Source organism: Oncorhynchus nerka, linkage group LG4 (genome assembly GCF_034236695.1).
Source record: "Oncorhynchus nerka isolate Pitt River linkage group LG4, Oner_Uvic_2.0, whole genome shotgun sequence".
In the NCBI taxonomy this organism is placed as follows: Eukaryota; Metazoa; Chordata; class Actinopteri; order Salmoniformes; family Salmonidae; genus Oncorhynchus; species Oncorhynchus nerka.
In genome coordinates this window covers 72,500,739-72,513,078 of record NC_088399.1, presented here as the reverse complement: position 1 = coordinate 72,513,078, position 12,340 = coordinate 72,500,739, and the positions used below count along the sequence as shown (strand labels likewise).

Sequence of the window (12,340 nt, the reverse complement as noted above, 5' to 3'; positions counted from 1 at the left end):
CCAGTACATCATGGTGCTATCCATTTTAAGAGCATGTTCCAGACAGGTACTGTGATAGGGGAGTTACATTTTCTGCAAACCGTTTTGATTAAGATATAATTCATAATCTAGTTCTTATTGATACTGCCTACTGTATAAAATTATGGTTGAGATAAAGGTCTCTTTCAGTGTGTCATTTCATTCAAGGTCATTGACTTAGTCGCCTGTGTTGTGTCAAATATAATCTTACATCCTGCATGGCATCACTTTGGCGCAGACTAAATGTGGCATTCAGCGGGGTTTCCGGGAAAAACAATAACATTTTACAAACATTAAATGTCACGATACCTTAAAAATTAAGTTCCTGCCATAGATTTGTATTCAAAATGTTTGAATAAATATTCAAATGATTTTACTTAAACATTTTTTAAACTAGGCAAGTCAGTTAAGAACAAATTATTATTTTACAATGAAGGCCTACCCCAGGCCAAACCCTCCCCTAACCCTAATCCTCGTTTTACTGGTGTAATTAAGCTTTTCGGTAGAATATGGGAGGGAGTTGCAAGGGCAAGAATCCATGGGCATGGTCTGACACAGGAAGTTGGTGGCACCTTAATTGGGGAAGACGGGCTCGTGGTAACGGTTGGAGCGGAATCAGTGGAATGGTATCAAATACATCAAACACATGGTTTCATTTTTTTAATCCATTCCATGCGCTCTGTTCCAGTCATTATTATAAGCCGTCCTCCCCTCAGCAGCCTCCACTAATTTAAAGCTATGCAATGAACGGGGGGACACTTATTTCCCCTTTCAGCTAGCTGGAAGCTTGCACAAAAGGCTCAACAAAAAAGTGAAAGGAAGGGGGCAGTATTTCCCACGGCTGCTGCTGTAGAGCACCCTGGCTGTGTTGTTTTGGGAGCGAGCAAGCGGGCGCGCGCTGTTGACGGGGTACTTGAGCTGCAGGTTTGCGATCTCTCATCACGGACCTTGTCTTGTCTGCCAGAGAAAGTCAACAACAAATGAATCGTTGAGGGAAGACGAAAACAGGTAAATGTGTAGCTTGCTAGAGTTATAGTTAGCTACTTTGTTTCCTTTCCTCGTCTTCAGAAGAAGCCAGCTCTTTTGTCTGCCCGTGCGACATGGTGCTTGGTCGTGTGCGCAGGTGTGGGACTGCGTTACGTTAGCTAGCCGAATTGTGCGGAGCCAGAACAAGCTGGCGCAGAAGGACAATAAAGGTGTCGAGCTAACTAGTTAGGTAGTTTACTTTACGTAAGACCGGGTCATCCCCCGGGTTCACGTTTAGGTTTTTTGCCCAATCTGATTCAAAATAACAAACTCATCAGGCCGTCATTGTAAATAATCATTTGTTTTCTTAACTGACTTGCCTAGTTAACAACAAAAAATCACCAGGCTTTGATTTATTTAATGTAACGCCAGAGCAAAAACCTGCAGCTAGCGGGCGGGGGACCCAGGACCGAGTTTGGGGAAACCCTGACATAAGGTACTGAACTAGCTAGTTAACTTGTCTACATTCCCCTGTGGCAACATAGTAATATATCATTTACATGTATATAGCTAGCTAACGGTAGTTATGATTCTAACAAACTATTCATGTATTTTTAGCCAGCAGTTTCTTCCTTTGCTTGCTAGCTAGCTAACGTTAACTAAAAACAGTTTCGCTTCCGTGTTTAGCTAGCAAGCTAATTCTCCTAGAGTTTAGCTAATTACACTGAACTTACTATTTGATAATGTTTATTCATTCTTGCATATTTGGGCAGTAGGCTGACATGTCAGGAAATGGCATAGCTAACTTCAACTTTCCCCTCAAATGCTGTAGCTGTCAGCAATGCGTTAGTGCGCAAATAAAATCTGTGAGGGGGAAATGTTAATTTGTTTACATGTCGCATGCTTTGGCCTCTGAGGTGTTAACATTTGCTCTCTTGCGGGTAGTCCAATATGTAATCTTTTGGAGCCTACCATTACTCGTTAAGGTCCAAGGACTTTATGTGATATCGTCAGAGGTAGACTGGCTCAGGCAGCCAAAAACTCAATCTAAACGTGAATTGATTCCTAAATTGCGATACGGTTCAACACTGAACAAAAATATAAACGCAACATGTAAAGTGTTGGTCAGATGTTTCATGAGTTGAAATAAAATATCCCAGAAATGTACAATATAAACAAAAAGCTTAAGCTCAAATTTGGTGCACAACAACACAATGTCACAGATGTCTCAAGTTTAGGGAGTGTGCAATTGGCATGCTGACTGCAAGAATGTCTGCCAGAGAATGTAATGTTAATTTCTCTACCATGAGCTGCCTCTTAAGGTTGTTTTAGAGGAGTATTACTGTCTGTAATGAAGCCTTTTGTGAGGGAAACACTCATTCTGATTGGCTGAGCTTGGCTCCCCATGGTTGCATCCCTGTCCAGTGATGCAGAATCTATAGATTATGGCCTAATGAAAATATTTCCTTATGAATTGTGAATTATGACTCAGTAAAATCTTTGAAATTGTTGCATTTGTATTTTTGTTCAGTATAGAAACATAAAGCTTGTTACTTTTAGTATCACATCAAATAATTTCACAAATGCAAAATATACACTTACTGTACACTGTTTTAACTGGGTTTATCATCAACAGTATTTTTCAGTGATCAAACGTTTCTCGTGGCTGCCTTTTGGTAGACACAGGTGAAATTGTTGCATTTGTATTTTTGTTCAGTATAGAAACATAAAACATTACTTTTAGTATCACATCAAATAATTTCACAAATACAAAATATACACTTACTGTACACTGTTTTAACTGGGTTTATCATCAACAGTATTTTTCAGTGATCAAACGTTTCTCGTGGCTGCCTTTTGGTAGACACAGGTGTTCGGGGCATGCTAGATAGCTAATTGTCACCCGTAAACATGTGCTCTATGGTGATGTGGCCGGGTGGGCACCCTAACCCTCTGTGGCCGGGTGGGCACCCTAACCCTCTGTGGCCGGGTGGGCACCCTAACCCTCTGTGGCCGGGTGGGCACCCTAACCCTCTGTGGCCGGGTGGGACCCTCTGTGGCCGGGTGGGCACCCTAACCCTCTGTGGCCGGGTGGGCACCCTCTGTGGCCGGGTGGGCACCCTAACCCTCTGTGGCCGGGTGGGCACCCTAACCCTCTGTGGCCGGGTGGGCACCCTAACCCTCTGTGGCCGGGTGGGCACCCTAACCCTCTGTGGCCGGGTGGGCACCCTAACCCTCTGTGGCCGGGTGGGCACCCTAACCCTCTGTGGCCGGGTGGGCACCCTAACCCTCTGTGGCCGGGTGGGCACCCTAACCCTCTGTGGCCGGGTGGGCCCTAACCCTCTGTGGCCGGGTGGGCACCCCCTCTGTGGCCGGGTGGGCACCTAACCCTCTGTGGCCGGGTGGGCACCCACCCTCCTGGGCACCTAACCCTCTGTGGCCGGGTGGGCACCCTAACCCTCTGTGGCCGGGTGGGCACCCTAACCCTCTGTGGCCGGGTGGGCACCCTAACCCTCTGTGGCCGGGTGGGCACCCTAACCCTCTGTGGCCGGGTATCAATGAGAACTGTTGTAATAAGTATGATTTCTTGCTGATATGGAAGATAACGTCTTTATGCTTCCGAGTGTTAGCTCTCTTAACAAAACTCCCCAGTACAGAATACGCCTTCCTTCAATGACTCTTATGTGTAATTTAATGGACTGGGAGTCATGATCAAGTGCTATCTTGCGGGTAGAAAGCCAACTGTCCTAATTTTACTTGCTAAAACTTAAACACTGTTAAACAACATTTTTGTCATCCATCTGACAGTGTGTCACTTGGCTAGTTCATTTTCCTGAGATAAAACTTATCAGACTACATCTAGACTAGGCCTATAGCTGGGTTTTGATGTGGTCAGGAGCAGGGGGCTGTCATGTCAACTCACAGATATGCTTTTCTTAATTTAGTATGACGGATAAACTCACCTTGTTGGGATATTATTCAGTAACTGAGGGTCATCAAGGTTACATTCTCAGTTTGTTCTGCTGACCACCTAGCTCTCAACAACAATCAGTGGTACCCCATTAACCCCCCCCCCCCTCCCCCCCACACAGTGAGGAAGAGGATGGTGAGCAGCCAGCCGAAGTATGAGCTGATCCAGGAGGTAGGACGTGGCAGCTACGGCGTGGTGTACGAGGCGCTGGTGAAACGCACCGGGGCCCGGATGGCCGTGAAGAAGATCCGCTGTCACAGCCCAGAGAATGTAGAGCTGGCCCTCAGGGAATTCTGGGCCCTGAGCAGTATCCAGAGCCAGCACCCCAACGTCATCCACCTGGAGGAGTGTGTCCTGCAGAGAGATGACCTGGCTCAGAGGATGAGCCACGGGTCCAGCTCCCCACTGTACCTAGAGGTAATACATTTTATATGGATGGATGGCTAGAAAGATTTATAAATAACAGGCTAGCTGTAGTAAAATGCAGATAGACCTGTCCAGAGGATGAACCACAGATCCAGCTCCCTGCTATACCTGAATGTATTGATAATAGACTTAAAACAAAATGTACAGATACCACCTTTTACACATGAAGCACAGGGATTCACAATGAGTACAAACAATAGATGAGTAAATAATTCAAATGTAATACATTAGAACTGTAGTAAAAGCAATGTATTGCATCATTGCATTTGTATAGAAAGTGGAGGAGGCAAAAACAACTGGGGGAGATGGGAGGGCTACTATGGTTCAGGTTTCCCTTTGTCAATGTGACAGGGTTGTTCATATGAAAGGACTCTGCTAGCGGACAGGAGAGGGTTATATATGATGTCTTCAAATAGGCCCCAGGAGGGTAGGCTTGGGCGCTATCTAGTATACTGGAGTATTTTGAAATAGCCACGGGCTAAAATAAATGTTTTAATACCTCAAACTATTTTTTTGAAGTTGAAGTACGTTTGAATATTTGTTGGTACTTTTTAAGAAAATGCCTGCATCAACTTGTGCAATAAGTCACCTGTCACATACTTTTCCATTATGAAACTTACCAGTAGTCCCCAGTCATGTGGTGTTTGTTTACAAGCACATAACGATGAGAGACTGGAGCCTTGTGAGTCACTCACTGTTGTTCAGCACGGGTCAGGTGATTTAGTTGCAGGATGGTATTCACAACTGTTTGTCTGCTAGATATCTTAACTGTCTAAAATATGCTAGAATGCTCTGCAGTTGTGCGTTTTGTTTGCTAATTGAGTTGCTAGTTAAGTGGTTAGCTTGCTCGAAAATCAGGCTTCGCTTGGTAACAGCAGAGAATGCCCCGCCTGGATGAAGAGCCTTGGATATCCCGGTATGGCACACTGTAAGTATGAGAATCTGGATACCCCCAAGCCTACAAGTGGGTTTATGTGTAGGTTTTAAGGATGGGCCTAGTTTTTGAACCCCCCCCCCCACCAAATATCGGACTTTATGTAGCCTACTTAACATATCAGATATTTATGAGTAAGGTTAGGCCCTAGTTCAAATGCATTGTAAGCACACGGAAGAGTACAAATTCAGACCAGAGGAATCACATCTTGAGCATATCTGTTGAAAGACCACAGCCACAGAAGAACCTCACAAATGGATCTGTGCTGGCAGGGCGGAACTTACCATTCAACCTCAAGGTTCTGTCTCGCATATGCTGAGAAGCAACTTGGCAGCCGAAGAGGATGTGGTCAGAGCAGAGGTGAAGGAATCTGTTTATTTTGATGGGTAGAATGTTAGTGGAGAAGCTTCTTTTTGAATTCCTAAACTCAATTCACCAAAGGGCAATTATAGAAGTGATAGAAAACACAACACCAGGATAGCCTAAATACATTTACCATATCACAACTTAATGTAACAAACATACCATAACAATTGAATTATGTAGAACAAGACAGGACCGATGCACACACTCCGTAGATCCCAATGTTGGCTATAGGATGATGTATTGGACATTGAGCACAGTCACGCTACTTGATAAAGGGAGTGCTGGATTGTTTTCCCTTCTGGTTGTTCTACATATTGTTGCCAGCCACAAGTGGCAGAGTACACTGCTGTACCGACGGACACAGAGGTGACCGAAATGGGTAGTCCAGGGTTTGCTAGTAATTCAAGGCGTTAGCTAGTGTTGCTTCCAGTGTTTTGGCCTCTCATTCAGCCTGTTGCATGCCTCTACAGTGTGTTCATACTGTGACTAGTTACCTCAGAAGACTGTGTTCTGTTTAGCTAGTCATCCTTGTGGCTCTGTGTTGTCAGGTGGTGCCTTGAACACTGGTTTTTAAGGGGGTATCTCATGTCCTCATTGAGCACTGTGTTTTAAAGGGACTCCTCTCCCCAGTCAACCTGTCTAGTCTGTTACCAACAACATGTTCCTCCCTCTTGGCTTACTGAGGGTTTAAAGGGCCTGGCAACAACTGATTGTAGCCTCTCAGCGGCACGTGGGCCATTGTCACACTCGCATACATTGTCCGACCCGCTCTACGAGCTTGTTAAACACTGCAGCATGTTGGGCTTGGCCGCTTTCCCAGAATCCTTTGTTCCGACCGAGTCTTCTTTTCTTGTTGTACTGCTGCTTATAGAGGGAGAACATTTTGATAATGGGACAGGATTACCATGTGGGGGAGGAACCATCATTATAATAGATCAGAGGCCAGGGACTGCATTATCTGACTGGCAATGATGGTGAATTATTTCAATCTATTAGGTTACGGATGGCTTGGCTCACTGACCAATTTTGTGTGCAGACTGGTTTTCCCTAAGTGGCGGGACTGTCAATGTGTTGTTTTGTACCATAAAGATTGTCAGGCATTTGATTTGTCTGTAATTCAAATCCCAAATAGTTGTGCTGCTGGTGTGTGCATGTCAAAAACCTGCAGCACATTTTCTATGGGAGAGGATCGGTTTTAAGATCTGGTCAGCTGTCAAAAGGAGACGTGTGCTTGATTAACCCAGATCCCACAGCAGAAGTCTTTCTAAGATCAGAGGCGTCACAACGAGTTTAGATTTAAAACAAAAAAACCACAAGGAGCCAGCGAGACAGAAAAACCGACAACACACACACCCTCCATTTGACGGCTCACAGAGGAGGCTGGCAGTCACGCTGTGAATTCAAAGCCAATGGCACGAGACAAGGCAGTTTTGCTTGTTTGTTAAATCCCCCCCCCCCCCCCCCCCCAAGGAATTTAAAAGAAGTGTTTTTCGTCTCCCATCTTGGCTTATCAATAATCAGGACTGCCACTGTGTTTTAGATTACATAATCAATTTCCCTGTTTCCCTGTCAGGTAGGTACCGCTGCTAGAAATAGCATTTTGTTCTGTTTTCATAGTAATTTTCCTCCAGTTAGCATTTCCTCTGAAACGTGATGGGAATTGACACAGAGAGCCTGTCGGCTTGCTCCCAGCAGCCTTTTTGAACGATTTCTTTTTGATCTGTTCAGCAGTCAGTTCAGCATTCATCTTATTGGTGACATTTTCTGAAGCGAGCCAAGTGTTCCAGAATACAGAGCATTACAGTCATTGGTTAGAGCATGGTGCTGGCAACCCCACGTGTTTGGGCAAAATTCCTGCATGGGCACATACTGAATGCCTGTATATACAGTGTCTGTTTTGGATTGTGTCTGGCTGTCTGCTGAATTACTATATGATGTACTATTAATACTAATGGCCTTTCTGTTGTCTCTGTTCTATCTCCAGCTGGTGGAGACATCTCTGAAGGGAGAGATAACCTTCGACCCGTGCTGTGCCTACTATCTGTGGTTCGTCATGGACTTCTGTGACGGAGGAGATATGAACGCTTACTTGCTGTCCCGTAAACCCAGCCGCAAGACCAACACCAGCTTCATGCTGCAGTTAGGAAGTGCCCTGGCCTTCCTGCACCGAAACCAGATCATCCACCGAGATCTGAAGCCTGACAACATCCTCATCTCCCAGGGAAGGACCTTTGCGGGAACCCCCGAGCCCACACTGAAGGTGGCAGACTTCGGGCTGTCAAAGGTCTGCTCCACGTCGGGCCTCAACCCTGAGGAACCAGCCTCCGTCAACAAGTGTTTCCTCTCCACAGCGTGCGGCACGGACTTCTACATGGCTCCAGAGGTGTGGGAGGGCCACTACACGGCTAAAGCAGACATCTTTGCCCTGGGTATCATCATCTGGGCCATGGTGGAGCGGATCACGTTCGTTGACGTGGAGACCCAGAAGGAGCTCCTGGGAAGCTACGTGCAGCAGGGGGAGGAGATTGTGCCCCTCGGGGAGGCGCTCCTGGAGAACCCCAAGATGGAGCTGCTGATCCCAGCCAGGATGAAGAGCATGAACGCGGGCATGAAACAGCTGATCCGGGAGATGCTGTCGTTCAACCCTCAGGAGAGACCTGACGCCTTTGAACTGGAGCTCCGACTGGTCAGGATCGCCTGCAGGGAGCTCGACTGGGACACGTGATAATTGATGTGGATAGGAGGAGAGCGGACCATGGGACTAGTAGTCACAACATCAAGCACTTGTATCTAGTCCTAATTCACCACTGTTAGCTCTGGTGGTCGAGGCCACACAATGGGAGGTTTAAAAAAAAAAAAAAAAAAAAATGTTTTAAGAGAACAATTCAAACGTTGCAAAGATTTTGGCTTTGCAGTTGGATATTGGTTTAGATGTAGGACTACTGGTAAACCTAGCTCAACGGGTTGATAGCCAGGCTGTAAAAATGTTTGTTTTGAATGTTAACAGAGCAAGGCTGTCCATAAGCACATTCAGCTGTTTGTCTCTCAGAAGGAGAGGTGTTGCTAGCCACCCCAGTGGTTTAGGCTAACCTGTTAACTTTAACTCTAACTCTCTTTAGTTGTTTGCCTACAAATTTCACCCCAGTCTCGGTGCTAATAATCGTACTTCGGATGCAATTTATGAAACAGGGAGACTGCATCCCGTGTAGATATGATGCAATTAAATTCCAATTTAGACACGCCTCAGTGATCGTAAACTGTGCACGGCTGGTTTTAACAGTATTCTGTGACCACACCCTGCTCCTCCCCATCACACACACACACACACTTCCCACTGCTCAGGTAAAATCAAAGATATACTGTTGGTTGCGATTTGTAGACAACCAGCTGTTTGAAGAGACATATCACACAGGACAGTATTATGAGCTGGCCCTGAGCCAACTATGGGATCAGGCTAAGTCTTGGTATGCCAGCCCAGACACAACCTAGTATAACCCCCAGCCCAGACATAACCTAGCATAACCCCCAGCCCAGACATAACCTAGCATAACCCCCAGCCCAGACATAACCTAGTATAACCCCCAGCCCAGACATAACCTAGCATAACCCCCAGCCCAGACATAACCTAGTATAACCCCCAGCCCAGACATAACCTAGCATAACCCCCAGCCCAGACATAACCTAGCATAACCCCCAGCCCAGACATAACCTAGCATAACCCCCAGCCCAGACATAACCTAGCATAACCCCCAGCCCAGGCATAACCCCCAGCCCAGGCATAAGCCCCCAGCCCAGACATAACCTAGCATAACCCCCAGCCCAGACATAACCTAGCATAACCTCAATCAGCCAGTGTCATAATTGTCCTGGAATGTGTCATGATTGCCCCATAATGAAAATAATTTTGAGGAATGGAGTGTTTGGAATGTAATTAACTTGAGTCACCATAATTTAAAGTCCAGAGATAGCAAGCTGCTTATTCAAAACACATAAAGGAATGTGTTGTTGCCCCAAACTAACATTGATGTATTTAACTGAAGAGCCAATGTTCTGCTTGTATTATTAAAATATAGTGCTTTAATTTAGACTTGAATTCTCACAACTGAAGGCCAGCGGAGTTCCAAATTAAACCTGTGTGAACGGAATGGTTAGGGGTATGACTTCACTGGCAATCACTTGGTGAAAAAATGCACTTTTATTTAGTTATTTTCCTTTTCATAACTTACCATGCTATTATCTATCACCTTGAGAAACAGTGTTTACTTGGGGCCTGGGAAGATATATTGTCAAACAGCAAACAAGAAGTCTCTCTTACACACACACACCGGTGTATTGTCAGCACACAGAACGTCTACTTATGCATGCAATGCCTCTCCCCTTCAGAGAGAAGATGGAGGCAGCACAGCACACAGTTGTCCCTGAGCCCAGAGGATCTATTTAAAAAATACAATTTTGTGTTTTAACCTGATCTCCTCTCACTGTCAGTTTTCACCTGGGTTTCCCCAGGACAGACACACACCTCTGTTTCCCCTGGGTCCTGATGGATTTAACGGTAATCCCTTTCCCCACGTTTCCTTCCGACAGACTCCTACTAAGCCTATTACGTTTGGTGTAGGTGGCAGAGGTAAAGGAAGGCACTCTCTGGGGACCCAGGCCTATTGCCTTGCAGGTCATAATTTGTGCGCTTCTAACAGTTGTGGAAATGAAAAAATTATCAATATCTGAAAAAAATGTGGTTTTAGTGTGTCATTCAAACAGTGGCATAAGTTTGAAAATATATTTAATACGAGCAGACTGTCGCCAACATTAACCTGCATTATTGCCTTTTTTAAATGTCTTCCATTGCCAAAATCCTCTTGTCTTTCATGATATTAACATACTTTATGCCTTATTTTAATATCTCCACAGCACCTAGCACTACATTGTGTGATTGTTGTGGTGGCCAGGCACATTTTGTTCTGAGTTTTGGCTATTGGGTTTTTATCTCTGCTGTTTTACCCCCTTCAATATTAGCACTGATTTCCCCTTTAAAACATGTCTAAGGCACAATCAGCAGTTGCTATATTTAACAAAAATATAAACTTAACAATTTCAATGATTTTACTGAGATACAGTTCATAAAAATAAAAAAATCCAGTCAATTAAAATACATTGATTAGGCCCTAGTTTATGAATTTCACATGACTGAGCAGGGGTGCAGCCATAGGCTTGGGAGCCAGGCCGAACCAATCAGAATGAGTTTTTGCCCCACAAAAGGGCATTATTACAGACAGAAATCCTTCTCAGTTTCATCAGCTAGTGGGCTGTCTCAGATGATCCCGCAGGTGAAGAAGCCAGACGTGGAGGTTCTGGGCTGGCGTGGTTACACGTGGTCTGCGGTTGTGAGGTCGGTTGGAGGTACTGCCAAATTATCTAAAATGACGTTGGAGGCGGCTTATGGTAGAAAAATTAACATTCAGTTCTATGGCAACAGCTCTGGTGGTATTCCTGCAGTCAGCATGTCAATTGCACACTCCCTCAAAATTGAGACAACTGTGGCACTGTGTTGTGACGAAACCACATTTTAGTGGCCTTTTATTGTCACCAGCACAAGGTGCATCTGTGTAATGACCATGCTGTTTAATCAACTTCTTGATATGCCACACCTGTTGGGTGGATCAATTATTTTGTCAAAGGAGAAATGCTCACTAACGGATGTGCACACAATTTGAGAGAAATAAGTTTTTTGTGCATATGGAATATTTCTGGGATATTTTTTCTGCTCATAAAACATGGGACCAACACTTTACATGCTGCGTTTTATATTTTTGTTCAGTATACATCCATTTTTGGACTTTTAATGATATGTACTCATTGATTAATGAATATACACTGTGTACAAAACAATAGGAACACCTTCCTAATATTGAGTTGCATCCCCTTTTGCTCTCAGAACAGCCTCAATTCATCTGGGCTTGGACTCTACAATGTGTTGAAAGCATTCCACAGGGATGCTGGCCACTGTTGTCTCCAATGGTTCCCACAGTTGTGTCAAGTTGGCTGGATGTCCTTTGGGTGTGAAAAACCCAGCCAGCATTGCAGTTCTTGACACTCAAACTGGTGCGCCCTCCACATACAACCATACCCCGCTCAAAGGCACTTAAATATTTTGTCTTGCCCGTTCACCCTCTGAGTGGCACACATAAACCAGTGGAGGCTGCTGAGGGGAGGACGGCTCATAATATCTGGAAAGGAGCGAACGGAACGGAATGGCATCAAACACATGGAACCCAAGTGTTTGATGTATTTGATACTATTCCACTCCAGCCATGACCATGATGCTGTCCTCCCCAATTAAGGTACGAACCTCCTGTGATATTCTCAATTGTCTTAAATCCTTCTTTAACCTGTCTCCCCTTCATCTACACTGATTGAAGTGGATTTAACAAGTGACATCAATAACAGATCATAGCTTTCACCTGGTCAGTCTGTCGTGGAAAGAGCAGATGTTCCTAATGTTTTGTACACCTTGTGTATATGAGCTACTACAGAGGCTGAAGGAGGAGTTTATGGACATGTGACTGTGAATTATTACGAGCGCCTTGACATTGTTTGAGTTGTATGTTTGCTGTGATGGTTGATCCTTTTTCAACAGTTACTTCAGCTTCCCATATGTTCTG

At 44.9% G+C, this 12,340-nt stretch overlaps 1 protein-coding gene across 2 annotated transcripts; it reads left to right on the top strand.

Annotated features, from left to right (window-relative positions):
- The first annotated feature begins 866 nt into the window (after positions 1-866).
- On the top strand, positions 867-11,469 carry LOC115128554 (serine/threonine-protein kinase pdik1l). 2 transcript variants are annotated; one of them, XM_029658475.2, is made up of 3 exons: positions 867-1,026; positions 4,077-4,372; positions 7,666-11,469. In XM_029658475.2, exons 2-3 carry the CDS (start codon positions 4,088-4,090, stop codon positions 8,404-8,406), a joined length of 1,026 nt encoding a protein of 341 aa, XP_029514335.1. In that variant the 5' UTR covers positions 867-1,026; positions 4,077-4,087; the 3' UTR covers positions 8,407-11,469. The 2 variants fall into 2 exon arrangements, with proteins under 2 accessions (XP_029514335.1, XP_029514336.1); XM_029658476.2 differs by lacking the exon at positions 867-1,026 and adding an exon at positions 1,203-1,480.
- Positions 11,470-12,340: the final 871 nt, after the last annotated feature.

Excerpts from the sequence above, each read along its gene's own strand:
- LOC115128554 (XM_029658475.2), top strand. The coding sequence starts at position 4,088 with ATGGTGAGCAGCCAGCCGAAGTATGAGCTGATCCAGGAGGTAGGACGT. Across the intron at positions 4,373-7,665 it reads GCTCCCCACTGTACCTAGAG|CTGGTGGAGACATCTCTGAA; the intron begins GTAATACATTTT and ends TTCTATCTCCAG.